The 25220-nt window shown below is 46.3% G+C and overlaps 1 protein-coding gene across 1 annotated transcript in view; it reads left to right on the plus strand.

Annotated features, from left to right (window-relative positions):
* Positions 1-23125, plus strand: part of RAB33A (RAB33A, member RAS oncogene family) — an 84166-nt gene extending 61041 nt beyond the window's left edge. Inside the window, exon 2 of the mRNA XM_086966804.1 lies at positions 22551-23125. Within this exon, the coding sequence (XP_086822930.1) occupies positions 22551-22997 (447 nt within the window). The 3' untranslated portion in view covers positions 22998-23125. The remainder of the gene's footprint in view (positions 1-22550) is intronic.
* Positions 23126-25220: the final 2095 nt, after the last annotated feature.

Genomic DNA, 25220 nt, shown 5'->3' on the forward strand with positions numbered 1-25220 from the left:
TACTTAGGCGCGTATCCCTTCTGATGCCTTATGCAGGTTGCCCTCATAGAGATGTTTGGGAGAGTGGTAAAGTCTAATTCCTAGGAACCAGGCGACTTGTTCACTGCAGGTAAGCTTGGTGTTGCGACGTTGATCTCCTGTGGGGAGAGGCTGGAGCTTAGGGGGTATATGGTGATTGCGCCCAGTTGACTTTTAGTCCGACTGCAAAGATGTGTGTCTCGCCCAGATGGGTGCGAGGTTCATTGTGCTGTTGCACACAAATTCCAGCAAGGCATCAGCGTACAAGGACATGCTGTGGGTGACATCTGCTATGGGGATGCCCCATTCTGTAACTCCCTCCCTGAGGCCGATCACTAGAGGTTCCATTGCTAATGCAAAATGGAGAGTGGACATCCCTGACATGTGCCTCGTACTACCGGGAGACTTATTCAGGTTAAGTTTCATCTACAGTAGTCTTGTGTATGCTGGCAGCGTAGGGCCCACTCCTGCGTGCTGCGGCACTTCGAAAAGGTAGGGCCCGGTCAGGGTGCCGAATGCCTTTTCCAGGCCCAGGACGGCCGCATGGGGGAAACCGACCCTGCGCCCAGTCATGGACTTGGACAGCCTCTGGATATTATGGGATGGGTTTCTGTCAAGTACTAACCCTCATTTTTCCGGGTGCACCAATGTTGGGAGGATTTGGGGGTAACAATCTGCGAGGATCTTACCAAGGATCTTGCAGTCCGTGGACAACAGTGTAATTGGTCAGTAGTATAGGGTCACGATCTGGCTTCTGAAACGATACCATGATAGATTTGCATAGTGAGCTGGGCACTGGCATAACCAAAGTTGAGGGGCCTCCCTGCAAGGTGCATGGAGGGGCCCCCTCCGAGCTCAATGAGGAGCTCTCTGGCCAGAGTGCTATGCTGAGGGTAATTCACCTGGAGCTTGGGGGCCCCCCGCACCGCAGGGGCTGCGGGGGCCTGTGTTACACCCCTGGAGCCAGGGAGTTCTCCACTTGTCAGCGCTGCTCCGTACATTTCTTTGAGCCTGGGTGTGAGCTGCGTTGAGAATGTGACATATTAAGTATTCTAATGGTAGGCCGTCGTGGCCCGGGGCCTTATTATGTGCCAGGGCTTGGATCACGTGTTTCTTATCTGATAATGTGATTTGTGTGGCCAGAGTAGTTCTATCGGACGGAGAGATGCATGGTAGGGTGAGAAGGGCCAACAATCTTTCTGTGGGTTCTGGACGATCTTGTCCTGGGCCTGTGGATACCCAGGTGTAGTAGGTGTGAAAGGACCCTAGGATATCCGCCTGTGTGTGGACCACGGTACCTGTAGGACCAGCTATTTCTGTGATTGGGCTTGCTACTGTGTCCTGGCGTATAAGCCAGGGTAACAAAGCTCAAGATCGATCTCCTTCCTGGTGGGCTCTGGCTGATTACGCTTTGAAGTTATATCTTCGAAGGTCTGCCATAGCCTCCATGTATGAGGTGTTTGCGTCTGCGTCTGCAACCTGAGCTGTGGACACCAGGCCAGCATCCGCTGCATTGGTCAGGTTGGCTAAATGTCTTTCTGTGGCTAGTAGCTTGTGTTCTAATGTCCTGCAGACCCCCGCTATCTGCCTGATACATGCTATTCGAATGACTACCTTAAATGCGTCTCATTCTAATAACCTAGAGGATGCGGAGTGGGCATTCTCTGAAGTCATTCCGGATGATCTTTTCTTGTTTGTGGCGGACTACTGGTTCCTTGAGGAAGTCCGATGGTAGTCGCCAGGTAGGGATCTGGGGCCGAGGCGGGTGCCATATGACGGCCAAGACATGCGCGTTGTGATCTGATAGTACCTGACCTAGGTAGTCTGTGCTTTGGAGTAGAGGGATGACTGCCGGTGAGCACAGAAATCAGTTGAGGCACACCCATAGGTTGTAGGGGGATGGATTGAAAAGAGATAGTTTGATCATTGGGTGTCTGCTTCTCCAAGGGTCTGGGAGGGACAAGTGAGTTTCCTTCCTATATTGATAATTCTTGACTACAGCTGGAGATTGATGTAGAAGTTGAAAAGCAAAGCATCAAACAAAGCTCAAATAAGGCTTTAGAAAGAACCTAGCTTAAGGTCTTCTAGAAGAAAAATCCGGAAAGAATCCTGCTACAAATGGAGAATAAAAAACCAGCGTCAAAACTGAAACTGAGTGAGCACTGAATGAAGTGAGATGTGATGCTTCGTTCCTTAACCCAGTCTTGTATATGATCGACACAAGAAATTAGATCACAGGAGAAAACCTGACACCATATTAGTTTTGGAACTAAAGGCAGAAAACATTAAAAAGCCGACCATCTTGGATAGGCATAGGTGCATATTCATGCTTACTCTTTCAGGAGAATAACATTTTCCCCCAAAATGGCAGTGTGATCGTGGGCGGTCGGCTGGCTGGAAAATCAGGCAAGGAGGCCGGATATAGCGTGCAATAGTGTTGTTTTATTGCATACACAGATAGTCTTTGTAACGTGGTCCAAATAGTATGAGGGAGAGAAGAAGAAACTAAATAAACAATAACTCCGCTGTAGGTGTTTGGTAAGGCAAGGAAGGACTCTGAGGGATCCGGGTCTTGGGTTGTAGGTCTGGGTCTTGGGTGAAGGTCCGGGTCTTGGGTGAAGGTCCGGGTCTTGGGTGAAGGTCCGGGTCTTGGGATGCAGGTCCGGGTCTGTTTGGTAGAGATGTCCGCTCCTTGCTGGGGAGTTCTCCGGAGGGCAGTAAGAGGAAACAGAAAAGGAGCCGTTAGTCCCACCGTACTGGGAACAGTAGAACCTTTACCAACACTGGGTCGTGAGGGGTTTGAAGAGTACCGTGAGGAGAGCAGGGAAGGGGGTTTAGGATAGCTGGGGTATGGATGAAGGTGCTAGGGTAGCAGCGTGAGACGTGTTGGGGAGGGGTAGTTAGTACTAAAGGTGCTTTACACGCATTTACAGTGAACTAGCAGGGTTATCGTGCCTAAAACGTGCTCAGTAAGAAAGAAAAACGCTCTATACTATATACAGGCACTTAAGGTGCAATAAAGAGGCTAGGTGTTACTCACGCGCTCCGCCGCAACTCTCCCAGTGAGTTGCGGCCGCTCTTCAGCTTTCTCCTGGGTAATCCACCAGTCCTCGCACCATTCGTCTGCTTCTCCGTTTGCTTCGCTCTCTTCCTCCGCTCCAGTCGCAATCTCCTGCCACGATCTTCCGACGACTTCTGGTCTCCCGCTTCCGTCTTTTCTGTCTGTTGCCGGCGGCGGGGAGGCGGGACTTCCGGGGTCAGACGGTTGTGCTTCCGGTTCTCGGCTTCCCTGGGTTGGTTCCTGCAAAACAGAGAGGGGAGGGGTTTCCGTTGTCATGGACGCTGTTGCTGAATGATCCGCCAGGAAAGGTGAGTGTCTGAGGGGTGGTAGCCCTGGCGGTTTACGTGACGGTGTCCCCGGGGTCGCCTCCAGAGGGGCCATTTCACAGGCAGACCCCATGTTTGCATCCACTCTGCCAAATGGATCCTACTCCCAGCACTGCATAACAAAGGGCGTGGCTTGATCATTAAAACTGGTAGGGGGGTGGGGTTGTGCTTCCCATTTTCCGACAATCACTCTGCCATATCTTGCCAATCATTATCAGGGCTGGACTGACCATGCCGGGCACCGGGCAATCCCCCGGTAGGCTGGATGGGGTGGGGGCCGTTTTTTTGCAGGGGGACGGTTTTGGTGCTGGGGCCGATTTTCGGTCCGGCCGGGGGCGTTATGTTACAAAAAGAAATCAGTAAATCAGAGACGTTTACACAATCATTCTTGCGCTCCATGCGGGGAAAAATAAATCCGTAAATCAGAGAAGTTTACACAATCATTTTCGCGCTCCATGCGGGGAAAAAAAACAGGCACAACTCTATGAATGTCTGACTCTCTCAGAGTCATTCAATTATCTGCATAAATAACGGTTCATGCATTTGTATATTGGAGCACTGTGAGGGTGGGTCGCGCTCAGGCGCAGCCGCAGATATCTCCACAACCACCGACGCGGCTGCGTGGTCTCTTCAGTTCACCCACCTTAGGGTTGGGCGGCCGGTGGTGATCATGCGCATTAAAAAGTGCGCGTGACCAGTGGTGAGGCCAGGTCGAGGTCTGGAGGAGCATTCCAGAAGTAAGCGGCCCAGCAGAGACTGAGACAATGTCAGACTCGACACCTGGTGAGAGAGCTGCCCATAATTTAATTATTTCTAGCTCCTGCCTCTGCTGTTCCACTCCCTGCTGTACCTCTACCTGCCTGCATGTTCCAGTCCATGGTGGTTACCCACTTATCTACCCGCGGGACGCATAGCTGTTCAATTTCTGTATCACATCACACTGGGCCGCCTGTGGAGCTACATTTCAAAACGGAAGCGTGCATTTGTCCATTGTTTGTTCCCCCCAGATTCCAAACATGATCAGTTTAGAAGTTGTTGCACATTATTGTGTATGCACGAGCGTGACATTTGTATAATGTTACCTTTGTGCCTAGTGCAAATAATGCAAGTCTCTTTGGTAACGTAAGAGCGCAGCATTGGGATAATGCTGCGCTCGTGTCTGTATTATATGATGCATGTTTAGAAAACTGTCAAAATTAAATGATGCTGTTATGCAACAGTAACGAGGCATTATCGGTTGAAGGTGTTGTTCGAGGGAACAGGAGCGTGGGATGGAATGCAGGGAGGTGATAAAATGAATGATTATCGTTCGGATTCATTGACTGGATTGTAACTGTACCTGGTGTATTGCTGTTTGTGGAGTAAACTGCATAACCACTGGACCAAACTGGTCCTAATGGAGTGTGGGGAAAGGGGATGTTTAAAAGAAAATTGTTCTTTTGGTAGAAGACCCCTTACTCATCAACCTGGTTGGTGACATGCTTCATCATCGGGGTCCCACCCGGACAGCCGAGTGCCATCCGGGTGTGCTGCGACACCCGATTACAGTGAAGCGGGTAGATTTTTGTGAGTGGGATGTGAAAAAGTGAGTTAAAAATTGGGCAAGTATAACTTCAATGAAAAAACTTTATTCAGAAGCTACTGGACAATGTTAAAAAATTGCAACGTATACCATCTCACCAGCAACACAAAAACACTGACATTAGAACCAGGGAAAGTGTGGAACCAACTGGCGCACACCAATTGCAACAGTACCAATGTAGTATATTTAATCAAGTGTCCTTGCAACCTTTCCTATGTTGGCATGACCTGCAGAAAAATTAAACTAAGGATCTGTGAACATCGCAATACTATTAGGTGCAGGAATTCCATGACCAAGCTGACCGAACATTTTCTAGAGAAAAATCACACCACAAATGACATGAAATGGACAGTCATCGAACAGATTAAGACTGGGCCTAGGACACAACAACGACTTTTTGAGAGAGAACAACGTTGGATTTACAGACTTCCAACATACAAAATAGGGCTTAACGATAGTATTCCATGGAATTCAGTCCTCCAACGATGAGATCTAAGCCATTCTCCAGCACAGTACCTTGTTTGAGTCTCTCCCGATCCCTAGACTCGCAAACATGTGACTATTTGAAATTATTAACATTTTGGAAGTTTATTTTGTCATATTTAAACCTTAACCATATGTTTATCATAACACTGCTCTTCCCACCTAGTGGGTATTTGTTAAACTTCAATGGACACCTCAGTTGGGTTCCTTCCTTTACCCCTGTGATCAGTATGACACTTTTCCTTCTGTACTGGACCCCTTAGATTTATCTATTAGGCCCAGAGTCTATCCAGTGTCTTTTGCAAATCTCATATTCCCTAGCAACATGCGGTTATAGTTCTTAATACCGCATATATTATGGATACCGCATATATAAATGGAGGCTAGCCATTGGAAGAGATTGGCTGTCAATCACGTTTTTCCATGAAAACGCGATTCGGGGGCGTTTCTGGGTCTTTTTTTAAGCCCCGCCCCTTGCTGCCGTGTGTCCCGGGCTACGCTGTGATTGGCTGCCGGCCCGGGACCTGACTTGTTTCTAATTCCAGCACTGCTCATATGTGATCATGTATAACAAGGAGAGTCATTGAAACTAAATAATAGACTAGGAATACACAATTTGGTCAAGCAGGGAAGACGGGATTATTACTAGGTTTTATGATTACATATTGCACAAATCACCCACAAGGTGGAATTCTATTTCTCTACACTTTTTTTTACATCAAACGTCACTGCTTCGTGTTTATTTTAATTCTTTGTGCATGAGGTTAAGGCGTGGACGGCAGCCAAAAGCCACAAGAAAGTTCTGCTCGTTCGGGACCGGAGCTCGAGCTCAGCCAGTCTTTTGACTGCCTCAAGTTTTCCCACCGCTAGAAGCGAACAGCCTCCTCTGCTCCCAACCCAACCTCTTTGGTTGTGTCCGTGCTCGCAACGTGTCTCCCACACAGCGGGACTCCAGGGCAGTGTCCTGCAAAGTGTTAATGGACGGCTGGTCACCCCGGGGCACACATGCCGCTGTACAATGTTGTCCCTTTCAGACGAGAAGCACGTTTTCCAATCCTCCGTGCTCGGCTTCTGGCCAGACCCATCGAATCACTTAAGACGCGTCTGCAAATGCCCGTATAGCTCCCACATCTTTAAAGAGGAGCTTGTTGTAACGCCCATCGCATGTGGAGACCAGTGTGCTGCCAGACCCTTCTCCTCTGCCTCTTCTTCTCCTGTTAGCCCTGCTGCGCCTGCCTTCCCTTGCCACGCTAGCGTCCGCCTCTACCTCCTCTGCCATCCGCAGGTTTGGCTTCTTCCATTCTCAGATTCTCCCTGACACTCCTCCCATGCCTGTCCCCTTTCTCTTTCTCCTCCAGTCTCTACTTCTTTCTGTCCCTTCCCCGTCGTCGCTCCTCCCTCCCCTCAGCTTATCCCCATTCCCGCTCTCCAGCTGTTTTAGTTTCTCTCCTCCCTTTCGCTCTCATTGGACGACATATTTCTCCTTTCCAGTCCTCCTCCGTCACTTCCCTCGTCTGTCGCGAGCCCCCGTGTCCGTCTCTTTCCATCCCCTGCCTGTTTTTTTCCCCTTTTTGTGTCTGTTCGCCCCAGCGCCCCCTTCCCTTCACCTTTGCCGCCCCCCTTCCACCAGGTGCCGGTTTACCCGCCCGTGATTCTCAGCTGAGAACGGTAAGTTCAGGAGAGCTTTACGCGCTTCCATAGAACTGTTGACTTACTCCTGTAAAGTCTGATTCGAAACTTGCTAACTTGTTTTGAAGTTATGATACTCTGTGCTCGCTGCTATGAATTGTTTTCTAACGTAAATGCCACATCCTTGTATGATTTAGATTGAATAATGAATTCTAGAAAGGCGAGACTCGCAGTTGTACTGTTTCTATTCACTGTTTCTATTCTATAGCACAATACTTTTTTTAGGCATTTTGTTTGGTAACAAATGTGGACAGTAAGATGTCTGAGATTGTTAATGCAGCTTGAGACGAATTTTCAGATCACAGGTTCTAATCCTACATGCCTTCAATCCCTTTTATGTTTGTAAATAGATTAAATCAGTGCCAAAGATTTGGGTGATAACATCCGTTCCGTTGTAACGAAACTTCGGATCTGGAGCGGTTGTCCTGTTATTTATTTATAGCGGAGATACACGCTCTGAGCTAGGTATTCCGAATATAATGCATAATAAGTCTGATGTATGTATTGTAGGAGGGCAGCGAAAGTCGTGCAGGGTCTTCCATTTCTGACGTTCTAATTTTAAGAACCTTATTAGCCCATGACCACTGTCCGCAGTACAGTGGCTGGGTGCAAAGGAATAAACAAGCATTTACAATGCAACGGTTTCGCCTTTGGAAAAGTTAGAGCTATTGGCAATGTAAATGACAATGCCATTTATTTATCTGTTTTCAAAACCAACATATAAATAAAAATGTTGTCATTTACAATGCCAACCGCTCAAACTTTTCCAAAGGCGAAACCGTTGCATTGTAAATGCTTGTTTTTGTTGCATTTTTAGGTCTAGGGGACCAGGAGTACTCCCCTCCACACTATGGAAAATCCCTTACTCTCTCTTTTGGTTATTACGTAAACTGCATAACGACAAAGTTACATCCGTCTCCGTGGAAGTTATTATTCGGTGTGTGCACTTTCTTTTCCTACACGAGTGAGCTCCAGTGGTATTTCCAGGGCCTCAGGCATTCTACGCTGGACCCCTCCAGAAGGAGCTCAGTCGTGGACACTCCCAGAGGGTAGCAGTGATTGACTTGCTGTGCGCATCCCCTTGAACTGCTGTCATTTGGGCTCCTATTCATAGCTAATAGCGCCCCCTTGGTGAAGAGTGCCCTGTGTTGTATGTTGAGCCGGATAAGTCTGAAACCTGCCCTGATCGCCGCCTCTTCTTGGCAACGGCAGGCCTCCCTCAGTCATCATCTTCCAATCTGCCGAGATCTCTCTCCCATCAGTCTCTCCGGGCCTGCAGCAGGGAGTTTGGGGCACTTTTGGCTGGCATTGTATTGGATATTGCTGAAGTGACGTGCTTGTGCAATGCGGTACCCAGCACTCTGAATTGTAGAGGCTCTCCTCTGGGATGACGGGTTTATACATCCTCTCAGAATGTGTCTAATTTGTACGCATCACAGATATTGGCTCCTGGTTAACTCATATTGGGATTGAAGGTCTGCAAAAGTCACCATGTCCCCTTCTGTCCAGAGGTCTCCCAGCTTCAATATCCCTAGGACATCTCATTTCCTACATTCTTCCACACCCTGTAGTGGTGCCAGAGCGGGGTTTCCAAGGCGAGTGTGCCATACCATCCAATATGTTTTTTTGCCCCTCCATGACTTGATTGCCAATGATGTATAAGATGGTATTTCAGTCAGTTTCCAATTACTGTACAGCTCACTGAAGTAATCCCCCGGGTCCATGGCAGGCCTGTCTGCCATTAGAAAAGCATTCCTCTGTTTGTGAATGACCAGTAATTAATAACCACCAATTGGGTCGCCCAGGTGTAGAGGCATAGATTTGGAAGTGCAATGCCCCTTTCAAATGTCATCCTGGTCAGCGTTGTCTGTGGAATTTGTGGCGCTTTGCCATCCCACAACAGAAGCATGGTTGCGGCCTCAACCAGCGTTAAATGGTCAGGGATCTCGAAGAGGGAGCTCTGAGATTTAGGTGAATATATAAATTTATATAGAGATGCACAGCCATGTGAGGCAAAGATATGTCTGTTGGGAGTTATACCACAACTGAGGGCGCAAAGGCGCAAATTCTGTGGGGTAGCATTGCTGATGGCCAAGAGACGGGTGGCGATGCACTGGAACAGTAAATTAGGGCCGAAACTTAAACACTGGTTAGACGATTTAACGTACTGCCGAGATATGTTGGTTGTATATGAGGAAGAACTGCCAGTGGGATCGAGGCCAAAGGATTACTGGATGTACTTACGCAATTATTTGTTGGAACATGAATCGGTGGAGAATGGGGATAACTCATAGAGTCGGATGGGTCAATCAAGATAAGATGTGGTGTAGTGTTATCGGCTGGTGACGGGGGGAAGGATGCTGTGACACAGTGATGGTAGCTACACAGGTTAAAGGGGTTGTTTGTTATTTCTAGAGTTCGAGGTTTTACCTCCAAAAAAAGTAAGACGACTGACATGTTTTGGATATGCATATGCACTGCACTACAATGTCACATGGACTTCGACACAACGCCGCCGGTCCATTGGATGTCGGCTGATGGGCTGTGTAACTTGCACACTTTCTTCATGTGATATGTTTGAAAAGCCGGCCTGATGAGGTTGTAGGCGACTCCATGTAAGATTTCATTCTGATAAAGTGCAATAAACTTCTTACACCAAAAAAAAAAAAAAAAAGAGATGCACAGCCATTAAGGATAGCAGCAGTATGTGCCAATGCCCCAGGTTTCTTTTAAATTCCTCAAGACAACTGCCTAGATTGTTGTAAAAAAAAAGTTGCCGGTCCAGATACTGGATCCTCTCTCTTCGGGGGGGGTATTGAGCATTGACAGTTTTCCCTGGCTGTCCACCCTACATGTGGGTAGAGGCAGAATTTGTCCCAGTTTATACACAGCCCAGAGAAGAACCCAAAGATCTGAAAGGTCTCTAGTATTTTTATATTGTAATCTTCTAATTCTGCTAAGTACAATAGGATGTCATCTGTAGATAGCGAGATTACATCCTCCCAGTCATGGCTCTACCGCAGTCCGCAGACCAGGCCATCACAGGTATCCAGCTGGATACTGACTCCACAGCGCTCGTGAAGAGGAAGGGGTAACGAGGGGGGGGGGGGACAGTCTTGGACCCCTCCCCACGTCAAACTCCGTAGATGCCATGCCATTCACTCTGATCCATTCCAGTAGTGTCAAACTGTAGGGCCATTCCAGAGAATCAAAAGCCTTAGCTACATCTCGTGTGAGGAGGAGTACCTTCACTTGCTAGAAATGGGTACAAGCATCTGAGATTATGCCTGGTTGACCTGTAAGACATGAAGCCTAATTGATCACTTGATCAGTCGCTTCGTCAGCACCTTAGCAAAGATTTTTGTTTCAATGTTGAGTGAGGAAAGGGGTCTGTAGGAGGACCAGAGATCTGGAGGCTTTTCCTGTTTGTGTGTTTGGACTATTGTTTCCTGTCTAAGGTCTCCTGACAGATCACCCCCTGTCCTAGCCTCATAAAGCATTGTTCAGATTGGTTTTACCACTTGATGCATTGAAAAAATTCCAGGGGCAGGCCGTTTAGGCCTGATGCTTTTATTACCCTTTAATTACGCAAGGGCATCCACAATCTCTCCCTCTTGCATTTTTCCTTCTAGGGACTTTGATGCCTCTCTCCCCAGTTTTGCTATTGGAATATCATTGAGGAAGCTATCAATGTTTCATCTTTGCTTATTGTTCGAATGCAGGGTGTACAGATCTCTCTGGTATTCTGTGAAGGCTTGTGCTATCTCTGGTGCCACTTTTACTGTGTTTCCCCCCACTGTGTTTAGCCTCTGCACTCGTCTCCAGCCTTCCCCCCCCCCTTCTAGCCAGCCATGCTAATGGTTTCCTCGCCGCCTTACTGACTACTTTGTACATCTTGTGTTGTTTAGATTTGTAAATCACCCTGGCTTCTTGATACATCAGGCATTGATAGTCCTTTCTCATGCTCCCTCTCTATCCAGTTGGCCAGTATTGCATTGGACTGCGCTGCATATTGTGCCTTCTAAGTCGCAACTTCTCCTCCAATGTCCTGCCCACTGTGTCTGTCTCCCTTATTTCCGTATGATGTGGGCAATTAGGTGACCTCTTAGCACCGTCTTGTGTACCTTCCATATGCTGACCTCCATTAATAGACAACCCTAATTTTCCTTAAAATATGTCTTTGTGAAATCTTGGGGGAATAGTTTAATATACTAATCTGTCAATACCAAAGGGTCCAATCTCCACCCCAGAGTAGAGGTGTGGGCTGCATCAGGCGCATGGTGAAAGGTGAGTGGTCAGAGATTCTCCGCACAGATATTGTGTGTCTTAGCACTTTCCTAGTTGTCAGGCTGGTGGTATTGACTATATCAAGGTAGCCACATAGTAGTTTTGACTTTCTTCTCGGTGCGTAGCCAACCAGGGGTCTTCCATCCCTAGACCTTTCAGAAATGTGCTCACCTTGGTATTTTCTCTGGGTAGTCTCCCCAGACACACTATCTAGATTCCTGGGAAAGGTTAGGTTGAGGTTGCCCCCTATTACCAAAAGTGCCTCAAGGACCTTAATAATCAATTCTCCCTCTAGGCACGCTGACTGTAGGCCCGCGGAGATACCATGGTGCCACGTATAGTTATTCACCTTGCCAAGTGCCTTCTGCTGCTGCCCAACGTCACTGGGCATCTACCCACTTCTTGGTCTCTAAATATGATAGGGATTTGTGGTGTAGTATACATGTGCCCCAGAAACCTGGGTGTGATAGCACTGTGTATCTGCCAAGGCTTGGGAAGACACAGTTGTTGCCCAATGGGTGAGTTTCATGCAGCCGAATAAGGTTGGGATGAACCTGGCCAGGGAATTCAACATAAGATGGTTAAGGATGTTCTGGTCTTGCTATGGAGTAGCGGTTTCACTGACTGATGCGCTATCTTCCGGGTGGTTTCTTAGCATCTTTCCATTGATTACCATTGTGTCAACCCCCTCCCAACTCCCCTCCAACTCCCCACTCTCCCTGTCACTTCACATGGTGAGCTTATAACTACTCCCGACCCAAATCCTGAGGTACCCATCACCCTCCCCAAAATCTGTTATATATCACCCAACACATTCTGTAGATATACAGCTTCAAAGGAGGAAGTCTTGCCCTGCAGGCCTGATGTCCAATGTCCACTCCAACTCCGTGGTAGCGATACTCCGGGGATATTCCCAATCAACATCCCCAGCATTAATACCATGTCTTACAACCCTAGACCATTTCATCCACAGTCATGAGGGTGACCTCAGGCAGTGCACACTCCGCTGTCTCATCACCTGAGGCCACTACACTGTTTCCAGGCTAAGTTGGTTTCTTCTCCAGTGACAGTCAGTTAATGCCCATTGTCCATAGGTGACCCTTCTGGACCTCCGGCACTACTTTCAACCATTCTGGCTTCTATCCCATGGGACTGCCGGGTGGCCCTCTTCCGGCTTGCCGCTTAAGGATCAACTTGTCAGGCAGAGCATTTGGGAGCCGGCAGCATAACTAACTCTGTGTGGCTCCACTAGGTTGTTTGCATTCAGTCTCCTGTGGCGTTGGAGGGTGTCCATGTATCTGTGGGGCCTTACCTGCCCTCACTGCCCGCACTCCGTGACCTCACCTGGTCTATGTTCTGGGTTAGGCTGCACCTCTCTCTCTCTCTGGCCGGATCCACCCACTGCTGGGGTTTTCTGCTTGCTGCTATTTTCCTTCGGGGCTTGCTGGTTGCTGCTCAGGCCTGCACTGGGTGGACAGGCATCAGGCTTTTTCCCCAGGAGGCTGGAAGGGTGGAGGCCAGTTTTGTAATAGTGGGGGCTGGTTTAGTTAATGGGGATCGGTTTTGCAGCGGTGCTTAAATATTATCTTCCAATAACAAAAGCAGCAGTGCTTCACACTTGTGCCCCTCCCCACCCGTCCCCTGGAGGCTGGCCCGACAAAATTGCCCGGGCTGCTTTAAGGGGTCTTAATGGATAATGGCTAATGGAAAAGGAAAGGAGTGGGGATTGTGAGGGGATACTTCAAACACAGTATTTTGCTAAACAACCATGTTTTAAGACCTTCAAAACTCGAGTGTGTGTGTGTATTTTTTTTATCTATTTAAAAATCCCAGGCGAAATAACCTTACCATACTCGAATGAAAGCTCCTATACCTACCTATTTATTAAAAAAAAATACATTTATCAGGGGGCTGTTAGCCCCCCTCCCCCCCCCCCCCCCCCCCCCCCAAAGCTGCGCCCCTGTATATAACAACCATCATGGAACACCCTGATGAGCAGCTGCAACCATGGAGACACCGACTAAGTGGAGTGGTCAGTTAAGGTAAAAACTCCCACCACTTGCCTTCTCCTTGCAGAACGAGGACTCGGGGCAGCATCACGCCCCCACCGGTGAGTCCTTTTCTGAGATGCTACAACCAGATGCATCTGGGGTACCAGCTGTTCACCGCTCTCTGACATTTAAATGCGTAACTAGTTATTTATTTTATACTTCCTGCTTGTTCTTTGCTACAGCTGCTTTTGAGTCTTTTATATTCAGAGTCAGACCCGCCAGGTGCCACATAGACACGGGAGAGCTGCCCAAAATAACGGGAAATTTGCGCAATTCTAAACCAGGCCCACAGGAGGCTGTTCAGTTTGTAAATTGGAGCCCGCGGTCTGCCGGAAATTGAGTTTCAAGAAGCAAGGAGGCCGCAGTTGAAAGATAACAAACTCGAGAACAGGGGTTTGGATGTATGCTGTTTGAGATCACAGAAGAAAGAAACACTCCAGGTAATATCCAGCTCGGTAAATATAGATTCACTTTAGTGCATAGGGAAACACAAAGGGAGAGGAACATCTGGATAAAAGAGAGACCGTCAGGAATCGTGTCACAGTGAGACAAAGCCAGCAGCCCCCTCGATGTCTGCCCAGAGCATCGTTTCTTGACATATCACTTTAAAAACAAATGTCAGGTTCTCATTTTGCATTAGCAATAAAACATGCCTTCAGGTAAGCAAAAGTAAAAAGATATAAAAAAACAAAATGCTAAATTTAGGGCTTTTTCTGTGGTCTGCAGTTCCAGAACTCAAAAGAAAATACATACTGAAAAATTAGAAATAATATATAACTATACATTAACTATCTAGAACATTCTCCTGGCTTTGTTATGATTACACGATTTCCATACCTCGTCTGTGTTGTAACTTAACGCCTACATCTAAGTTGTCAGATTTGTTTTACATGCATAATCACGTTTCTCTTTGACTGGAAAAACATTATAAAATGATTATAATACCACGGGAAACATGTTTTGTAAAGTAGCTTAGGTTATTAATTCATATGTAAGATATCAACTTCCCAGCCCGAGTACAAGCCTGATGACATTTCTCTCCAAGGCAGTTTTATTATTTGTTTTACATTTATTTGCACACATACCATATCGAGTTATATGGAAATAAAATTTCAGCATGCCTTTTTCTTGCATTCTAGGTTACCAAACTTCTCTAGCTGAAAATAGTTCTTCAGCTTGTAAGTAGGGCAGGGGTTGTGGAAAGGCCAGAACTGAAATGAAAGTGAAATGAAAGGGGTTTTGTTGAGCGCGACTGCTGCCCTTAGGCGTCCAAGCGCTAATAGAAAGGAAAGTGCCTTGAGGAGAGTAGCTGGGGGTTAGTTAGTTGCTGAAAAGGAATGTTTTAAGCTCCTTGCGAAAGGATAACAGATTGGGGTTCGATCTGAGGTGTAGGGGGAGGGAGTTCCACAGCTTGGCGGTGTTGAGCGTGAAGGACCTTCCTCCTGCTCTTGACCTCTTGATCCGGGGGCTACCGCTAGGAATGCGTGATTGGATCGGAGTTGTTTGCCGGGGCAGTAGGGGGAGAGCAGGGAGTGGTTGATTTTGGGGCCGGTTCTCCAGAAGGCTTGGTGGGATATGCACATGGCTTTAAATTGTATTCTCTCCTTGACAGGAAGCCAGTGAAGGGTCCTCAGCCCGGGTACCACTGATACTCTGCGTGGAATTTGCAGCAGCGTGCGCGCAGTTCTGGGTCCGCTGAGTTTTTGCAGCATGTATTCCGGTGCCCCTAAGTAAAGGGCATTGTTGAAATCAAGTCGGGATTGGATTAGGCCTTGTATGACAATTTGCTTGGCTTCAAAGGGCATGAGTGGAAGGATTTTTTTCAGCATCCTGATGATCCCGAAACAGGTTGCAGATGTTTTTGTGGCTTGGGTGTTGAGGGTTAGGGATTTCTCCAGCCAGACCCCTAAACTTTTGATATTGTCTTTCAGAATTAGGGATGAGCCCAAGCTGATGGGCCATAGGTGGTCGATGGTGGACAGAGCTGGAGGGCCAAGCAACATGAGCTCGGTTTTATCGCCGTTAAGTTTAAGAGAAGATGCCGTCATCCATCTCCCGACCTCTTCCATACAGGTCGTTAGGTTGACCTGTGCCGGCTCAGTGTTCTTCTGTGCGAGGGAGACCACTAGCTGAGTGTCATCCGCATATGTGATGATCTCAATGCCATATGGACGGATGATCTCAGCCAGCGGCCTCATATACACGTTGAACAGCGTGGGGCTTAGTGATGAGCCTTGGGGTACCCCACAGTCCAACGGTTTACTTTCGGAGATAGCATCTCTGTCAAAGACTTGAAAAGTTATTTCGCTCAAGAAGGATCTTAGCCAGGCCAGAGCGTCTCCCGACACTCCTAGATCGAGAAGTCGACACAGCAAGGTTTTATGGCATACCGTGTCGAACGCGGCGCTCAGATCGAGGAGGATGACTGCCACTGATCCCCCCTCGATCCAGGATCCACCTGGTTTCTTCTATCACGGCCAGCAAAGCTGTTTCCGTCCCATGTTTGGGGCGGAACCCTGTCTGTGAGGCATCGAGTAGATGGTTAGACTCGAGAAACCTTGTGAGATGGAGATTGATGTGTCTCTCCAGGATCTTGCTCACCCAAGGCAGAAGGGAGATGGGACGGTAGTTGTTATGGTTTTTGGGGTCCAGGTTGGGTTTTTTCAGGAGTGCCCTCACCATAGCCTGCTTCCATGTTGGAGGCACACTTCCTTTTATCAGGAAGCTGTTAAGCAGCTCCATGAGAGTAGGAAGAATAACTTTACTGGCGGCGGTCATAGTGCTGGGTGGAGCTGGGTCATTTGGGGAGCCTGACTTTACCTGTAATGTCAAGATTTCCAGTGACTCTAGGTCTACTAGGGGGGAAGTGATCCAGAGCTATTCGCGGGTGGTACTCCGCCTTAGTAGGGAGCTGAAGTTCAACCATGGGGGCTTCCAAGGTTGGGGCTGCAAATGTTACATAGATTTTGTTTATTTTCTGATAGAAAAATTCTGCTAGATCATTGCAGAGCGCGATGGGGTTATCATTTGGGGCTACGGGAAGGGGCAGCTTGGGAGGGTTTTTACTATTTGATAAATCTCTCTCGGTTTAGATCTGGCCTTCATAATTTTTTCACTAAAATAGGAGGATTGTGCCGTTTTTATTTCAGTTTTGTAGGCTATAATGGCTTTCCTGTACGTGGCTTTGTCTGCGGTGGCATACCCCAGACGCCACTTCCTCTCAAGTTTCCTGCAGATTCGTTTTTTCACTCTGAGTTCATCTGAGTACCAAGGGGCTGTTTCCCGAGGTCTCTTTAAGGTGATTTTGCGAGTGGGGAGTATGGAGTCAATGGACTTCCGGATCCAATTGTCGAATTCCCTGCTGTCTGACGAGGGATTCTGGGAGAATGAGGGTCTTGAGTTTGCTAGCGACCTAGTCCACTGTTCTAGTGGGAGCCTAGACCAGTTTTTCATTTTTCGTTGGAAGGGAGAGCAGGATACAGATTTGTTTGTGGACCAGGTAAGAGGGATTAGAAAGTGATCGAACCATGGGAGAGGGGGGATGGGGCCTACCCTAAGGTTGCTGCAGATGCTCATTACAGGGTCAAGCAAATGTCCTTTGTTATGCGTGGGGGCTCGGACTCGTACCTCCAGTTGTACTGCAGCCAAGCTCGCAGTTAGATCATTTGCTGTGTTGTCTGAGCTATTGTCGAAATGGATGTTAAGGTCGCCCAGCAAGGTAAAGTTGGAGAGAGACATAGCTAGTTCTGCTACTAGGGAGGGTAAAGTTGTATGAAATTGATTCAGTGGGCCTGGGGGGCGATAGACAAGTGTTCCTGTGAAGCTGTCATTAGGGGTGAGCTTGAGGGAGAAGGACATGCTTTCGCAGTCTGGGATGGGGTCCGAGATGCAGTGGCACTGATATAGGGATTTGTAAATGATTGCAAGACCTCCGCCTTTCCTAGAACCATATCCGGTGTTTTTTGTCACATTTTTGTTTGTCGAATGTTGCACTGAATTCTGGACTTATTTCTATCCTAGGTCTCTGTGAACCCTTACCTGTGGGGTGGGTTTTTATCAGAGGAACCCCCGTAAAGCAGGATGGTATTTCCTTTATTGTTAAGATTGTTTTTTGTGTATTCTTTCTGCTAAGTGTTTAATGATGTTTTACCTTCTTAGCTACGTTATTTGAACCCAGCATTAACTGTGCTTTCATATATATGGATTTAAAGGTATGTCCCACCTCCACGTGCCTCAGTTAACTAATCTATCAAACATGAGAGAGCTCCTAGAAAACAGGCTAACCTCGGTTTATCACTACTTAAACTCAGTATAAGTGATTAAGGAGACGTAGCATGAAGTCAATGAAGTAATAAAGATTACCAAATTAATTGGGGCATTAACCAAAGCCTTTGTGCATTTGTTGCCTTCTATGTTTTCCCTTTTCCCGCTACCTCATTTTGCTCAAAGACTTGTCTTTCTTGACACTGCTTACATTGTGAGGTTTGTCTCATTACACAGCCAGGATTAGCCACCTAGCCCTAAAAATAGACTTTGAAACCAATACTTATTCCCAGTCCCCAACTTAGGCTACAGGCCCTCCCTGGCAGAAATAAAGAGGAACTCCACCCAGCATACTTCCGGAAATATCAAGCACCTATGGTCAAAACCAGCCAGGCAGGGAAGGGGATATCAAGATGGAGAAACCAAACTATAGGGATGGCGAGTAAGAAAAACCGAAAAGCCCAGAAACAAACATTTGTTTTGAAATCAATAAATGTATTGTTTTTTCCCACAAGCCTAAACACAGGAGGCAAGGATTCCAGGACTCACCAGAGGAGAGACCTACCACTAAAATGGTAAAAGGGGGTGGGGGCACAGGAATGCCCAGGAGATCATAATGCCCAAGCCAAATCAGGAAAACCCCCAGGCAAATGCTGTCCCAAACCGATCCAGAAGGGAAGACTAGACACTAACTCACTAAAATAGAGTTGACGCAACCAGAATCCAATTTGAATCTACCAATGGAAGAGAACAGAGCTTTGAAGGATAGGAAAACCACAAAGCACTGAGGGTGGAGGGTCCTAGGGGAGGTTTTAACGACCAGATCTGCTATGGCCCCTATCTACACAATTACACCAACAAAAAAATAGCAGTAGGTCAAAGAGCTAACTAAATTATGTATCTGTGTGAAAAACTTAGTTTGATCAAAAGCAAAAGTGAAATCTTGCCTAGGGCACTCCCTCAGTGTGAAAGAGTTCCCATCAGTCATCGATCGAGACCGCCCTTCATCATCTGGGGACCCTCAAGCTCTGAAGGTAAAGTACCCACAACAGATTGGCAGATGCTGTGAACCTAATCTGAAGTGAGTATATCAGTGATGGATAGTAAAGTATGGGAATGTGTCTATAAACAACTGAATAGCAGTGCCAACTAAAGAGAACGTGAATCAGTGAAAAGTGAAATACGTTAAAATTGGGTAGTGACAGGGGAATTTTTTTTTATTCTGCACCCCTTCAATCCCAAATCAATAAAAACAGTGCAAATAGTAGTGTAACATATGGCTACTAATGAGTATCTTAGGTCGACATGTTTCTGCAGACAAACGGAGCCAGGTGGTCTCCTGCTGCTTCCTCAGGACCATTAATGCTACTGCTATGAATATAGAAAGAAAACGGAATAATATCACCTGAAAGTGTGATATATTTTCATCCTCCCGACTTCATGATGAAATAGTCCATAGGAGAGATCCAGATACATAAAAAAGAAAGACAAACAAACACAGCACATTCAGTATCAGCGATCATGTGCTTGAATCTTAGGATCAATTGATCCGATTCTTACGCCAGCTAATACATGCCAGCAAAAAATGGGCAATCAAATCTGCCCCGTATGTTTAATAATTCCATGCTCACTCACCTTTGTGGCAGGAGGGAACAGCCCCACATCACCTGGCTTCAGCTCAGGTACTTGGAGCACCACTCTGGCGGAGGGAAATAGAGAAATGCCATTTGAACTACGGGATATTTGTCTCCCAGAAACAACAGTAATCAGCCAGTCACTCACGTAACCGCTGGGCGCTAATACACTTCTCGTACAATCATCCTATGATAGCGACTGCTGCGTGTATGAGCCCTGACATATTTCTTTAAGAACGTGGTCACTACTGCCCACAGTATATTTCGTATGGTGAATAACCACTCTGTCGCATGTCTGCTGATGAGCATAATCATATAATGGAAAGGTTCTCGCATGCGATAAACCCCTGCGGTCAGTATGGTGTTAACCAAATGCCATCCCTGACCAAAAGGCACTATCAGATCGTTCGTTCCTCAAACAGCGCTGTCAGTCACTCGCTCGTGACCATAACAAACTCTACGTTAGTTCTGATGGTGTCAGTAAAGGTAGCATTAGATCTGGATTAAGGGTCGTATCTGAGAAATATATAAGCTTATAGACATGATTGCGTGTTAGGTACATTCACATTAAGCCTTTTGACAACACGTGTTCTTTGACAAGCTGTTAATAAAGTTTACTGCTTCAAGACTCTCTGCCACCACGGGGACTGTATGAGCCATAGCCTTTTTGACAATACTTGGTCTTTGAAAAGCTGCCTAATAAAGTTGGCCGATTCAAGTTTCTCTGCTAACACTGGTACTGCATGAGCCACATACGCTCAAGATGTTCGTTTTTTTAAGCATGCCGTCTTTACTGACTTTTTACTCAAGTGCCATTATCGCGTAGAGTTAAAGCATTTAAATCAGTAAAGACTAATTGAACGAAGGGTTTGACTACATTTCTCTTCTACCAGAGTGCGGGACGCTTAGATGACGTCACTCGCACGGGCGACGCCGTTGCCCAGTAGAACTTAATGGCCGCAATTGCACCGCGTCGGTACCTCCCCAAGAGACAGCCTAGAGGGACGTCCGGGGTACCGACGGACAGGTGAGAGGGGGTCATATTCTATCGAATAGCGTCTGTATGTCTGTTTCAAATTCTCGGTTAAGGTATATTGTTGTCAGAGCGCAACTAACGTAGAGTTTGTTATGGTCACGAGCGAGTGACTGACAGCGCTGTTTGAGGAACGAACGATCTGATAGTGCCTTTTGGTCAGGGATGGCATTTGGTTAACACCATACTGACCGCAGAGGTTTATCGCATGCGAGAACCTTTTCATGATATGACTATGCTTATCAGAATGCAAGAACCTTTCCATGATATGATTATGCTCATCAGCAGACATGCGACTGAGAGTGGTTATTCACCATACGCAATATACTGTGGGCAGTAGTGACCACGTTCTTAAAGAAATATGTCAGGGCTCATACACGCAGCAGTCGCTATCATAAGAGGATTGTACGAGAGGTGTATTTGCGCCCGGCGGTTACGTGAGTGACTGGCTGATTACTGTTGTTTCTGGGAGACAAATATCCCGTAGTTCAAATGGCATTTCTCTATTTCCCTCCGCCAGAGCGGTGCTCCAAGTACCTGAGCTGAAGCCAGGTGATGTGGGGCTGTTTCCTCCTGCCACAAAGGTGAGTGAGCATGGAATTATTAAACATACGGGGCAGATTTGATTGCCCATTTTTTGCTGGCATGTATTAGCTGGCGTAAGAATCGGTTCAATTGATCCTAAGATTCAAGCACATGATCGCTGATACTGAATGTGCTGTGTTTGTTTGTCTTTCTTTTTTATGTATCTGGATCTCTCCTATGGACTATTTCATCATGAAGTCGGGAGGATGAAAATATATCACACTTTCAGGTGATATTATTCCGTTTTCTTTCTATATTCATAGCAGTAGCATTAATGGTCCTGAGGAAGCAGCAGGAGACCACCTGGCTCCGTTTGTCTGCAGAAACATGTCGACCTAAGATACTCATTAGTAGCCATTTGTTACACTACTATTTGCACTGTTTTTATTGATTTGGGATTGAAGGGGTGCAGAATAAAAAAAAATTCCCCTGTCACTACCCAATTTTAACGTATTTCACTTTTCACTGATTCACGTTCTCTTTAGTTGGCACTGCTATTCAGTTGTTTATAGACACATTCCCATACTTTACTATCCATCACTGATATACTCACTTCAGATTAGGTTCACAGCATCTGCCAATCTGTTGTGGGTACTTTACCTTCAGAGCTTGAGGGTCCCCAGATGATGAAGGGCGGTCTCGATCGATGAATGATGGGAGCTCTTTCACACTGAGGGAGTGCCCTAGGCAAGATTTCACTTTTGCTTTCGAACAAACTACGTTTTTCACACAGATACATAATTTAGTTAGCTCTTTGACCTCCTGCTATTTTTTTGTTGGTGTAATTGGATAGGAAAACCAACCAAGCCAGAAAAACGAAGGGCTCCGTGACCACCTTAGAGTACTACACAAGACCCCCACCCCTCCTGCAACTGGTGAAACCCCACCAGAAAAAAAGATCACGAGAGACCCTTGAGGATCGATCTTAAGACACAAGATTTCCGAAGTGGAGGAAAATAAAACTCAAAGAAAAACACTCTTACATGGAGTGAAGACAGAATAACCACCCAAAAAACCCCAGTAGAGACAGCCAGACAGAAAAGAGGACTCTGGAATGCAAGAGTGTCTAAAAAGGGTTGTATATTTTCAACATTTGGTGAGTATGGATAGCACAGGAGTAAAAGCTTCTGAAATGAGAGCTTTTCGTCACCCACAAGACCCAGCACCACCCGCAGGCTAATTATTAATACATTTGTTAAATAATTGAAACAAGCATGGTATGAAGCAGTACAATTGAAATTTATTTTAGGGCTAAAACCGGTATCCGTGTAATTAGGCACACCTCATGCTCCAAGGACAGGGAGAGTAGGACTGACGCGAAGGTATGCGCAGAAGTACAAGAAGGCATGCTGGGGATTTCCACTGGTTGGACTGAAATAATTGGTGGTTAACTTGGGTAGTCACAAAATATCTGTCACAGCGTAAAGTTTGTTTCTAAATCCTTATCCAATCTGATGAAAAACATAGTTTGCATTTCAAGGTGAGTTCCCACATCTCCATGCATTCTAATCATCCTTCTTTTCTGTCTTGTTGCACAGGTGCAGGTCTGGGACACTGCTGGCCAAGAACGCTTCAGGAAAAGCATGGTGGAGCACTACTACCGAAACGTGCATGCAGTAGTTTTTGTATATGATGTCACGAAGATGGCATCCTTTGAGAACCTGAAAACCTGGATACAGGAATGCAATGGACACTCAGTTTCTCCATCGGTACCCAAAGTGCTTGTGGGAAACAAATGTGACTTAAGAGAACATATTCAAGTTCCATCCAATTTAGCACTAAAATTTGCTGATGCTCACAACATGCTATTGTTTGAAACTTCTGCCAAGGACCCTAAGGAGAGCCAAAATGTTGAGTCCATATTCATGTGCCTGGCCTGCAAGTTGAAGGCACAGAAGTCCTTGTTCTATCGGGATATGGAGAGGCAGGAAAGGAAGCTGCCCCTTTCACAACAATCCAATAATAAAAACTCTTGCCCTTGCTGAGCAACCACACAATAGAAGAAAACAAAGTATTGGTATTGTCAATGTCTTCTGTGCCTGCATCACATTTCTTTAATTCTGCTTGTTTCAATATTAATTAATATTAGCAAAATAAATTTTCTATGGAAGAAGTCTTGTATTTTTTTCAAGTGTTCTATTCATTTGACATGCCAACAGACTGACGGAAAGTATGATACATTATAGTTTTTATTTGTTTTCATTCCAACATCTAGATATACCAGTTTTCATTAATCAAATCTTACCCTCTAGGCCCCCTATACCTTTATATTCAGGTGTAAAATATATAGAGCTGTTTGGCTAGGCTTTGGAGGAAATCAGGTAAGTCATTCAACTGTTGCATCAACATTATCCAGATGTGGCCACAATACTTTCAAATATCCTATGTGAAAACGTTTTAGAAAAAAGAGCACGGTAGCAGGTGCAAGGAGGAGAAAAGGGGGAAGGAAGTGTCTCTACTAAAGGAAAAAAGCACACCAAGTATGTAAAAGCAGGAAAGGAAAAAACGATTATATTCCAAATAGCAACAAGCATTGGCATAGCCAATAGGTCTCACCTTTGGGACAAAGTAAAACCAGAAAGCCTGCATTCATCGAAGCTTCTGGGTTAACTAAATTGTGTGATCATGGGCAAATATGTTATTTTAATGATACCCTTTTCTTCACTCTCACAAATGAAAGCACCGTCTTATTTACATGGGTTTACAACACCATCTGTTCGAAAACTTATTGTGTTTGAACTAATAAAGAATAATGTTGCTCTATCTTTAAGAACGCATCAGACATAAACACACATAAAAACTCACGCAGACATGCACGAATTGTAGCACCGTGCAAGAATCGTCACAGCATCAAACAAATACCTGAAGCAGAAGAGCAGAGCTGATACAAGCCTTCGCCGAGTCATTCGTACAATTGAATCGCATTAAAGACATCTCAGGGTTAAGTAAATGGCCAGCAATCACCGATGTGTCGGTTTGGTTCTGAATCCAACTTGTGAACAAGTGCGCCTTATATACAACTTACCGCGTGTAATGCTCATCACTTTTTTTTTTAAACACTTTATTGAAGCGAATGAAGCAATCCACAGTTGGAAAGACCGGTTACATATCAAGTACAAAGAAAAAAAAGAACATCAGATGTCTTACTGAACATTGCATATAAAACTCTGGTGTACTCAGTAGGATTGCATGTTTGAACATTGAAAATGATACAAAGAACACATTTTTTGATAAGGCAACAGAAAAGCACAAAAAAATAATGAACATCACAGAAATTGAAAGCCAAATAAAGAAGCTAAAATCATATCTACGAGATTGCAAGATCAATACAGCAAGTCAGCTCGCGATGTGTTAACCACCATTTCGAACAATATCTTCAGCCCAGGCTCAGCAGTCGACACCACGCACCCCATTACCCGGGCACAGGCGGCTCGATACAACCCATGCAGCTGAGTGTTAACAATCAGGGCCGGTGGACAGAACAAGCAAAAATTAAGCCCCCCATAATGTCAGGCAACTAACATTAGGTGTTACGGGTATGATGTACCACCAGAAGACCAGTACCTGGCTACGTGGGCCGAGGGGCAAATGTGAGCAGCACGGGTATCCATGTGTTGTCAAGTGCAGCGAAGGAGCCACTCTTGCTCTAGCCCACCCCAGTTGGTGTGTGAGGATGAAGTGACTGAGATGGCGTTTCCTGAGCCAGTTTCGCAATGTATTGGCGATATGGACCCCAGATGTCTGTTGGGCGGGAAGAAGTCGGGAGTTGTTCCGAATATTCCACACTATTCACATTGCAGTATGCCACACTCCCAAGCCACGAGGTGATTGTTGGGGCACGCCTTGCGCACCAGAGCAGCGCCACCTCTCTTTTTGCCAGGAGGAAGCAAATGGACGCTAATTTACGAAGCTTGCGGGGGAAATTCGCAACATAGCCCAGCAGCGCAATTTCGGGAGTAACAGTTAACTGCAAACCCAACACTTCACCCAAAATCCTGTGGACCTCTACCCAGTAAGTGTGTAGCCTCGGGCAAGTCCAAGACAGGTGCGCGAAGTCCGCCTGCGGTGCGTTACATTTGGGGCAGACATGGGGTCTATTGGCATCGATTCTGTGAGCAAGCGCCGGTGTGTGATACATCCTTCGCAGGAATTTAAAGTGTATGAGCTTGTGCCTACTATTCATGGAAACCTCCCTGATCATAGCACAA

The sequence above is a fragment of the Lissotriton vulgaris genome, chromosome 4_1 (genome assembly GCF_964263255.1).
Source record: "Lissotriton vulgaris chromosome 4_1, aLisVul1.2, whole genome shotgun sequence".
Lineage (NCBI taxonomy): Eukaryota > Metazoa > Chordata > Amphibia > Caudata > Salamandridae > Lissotriton > Lissotriton vulgaris.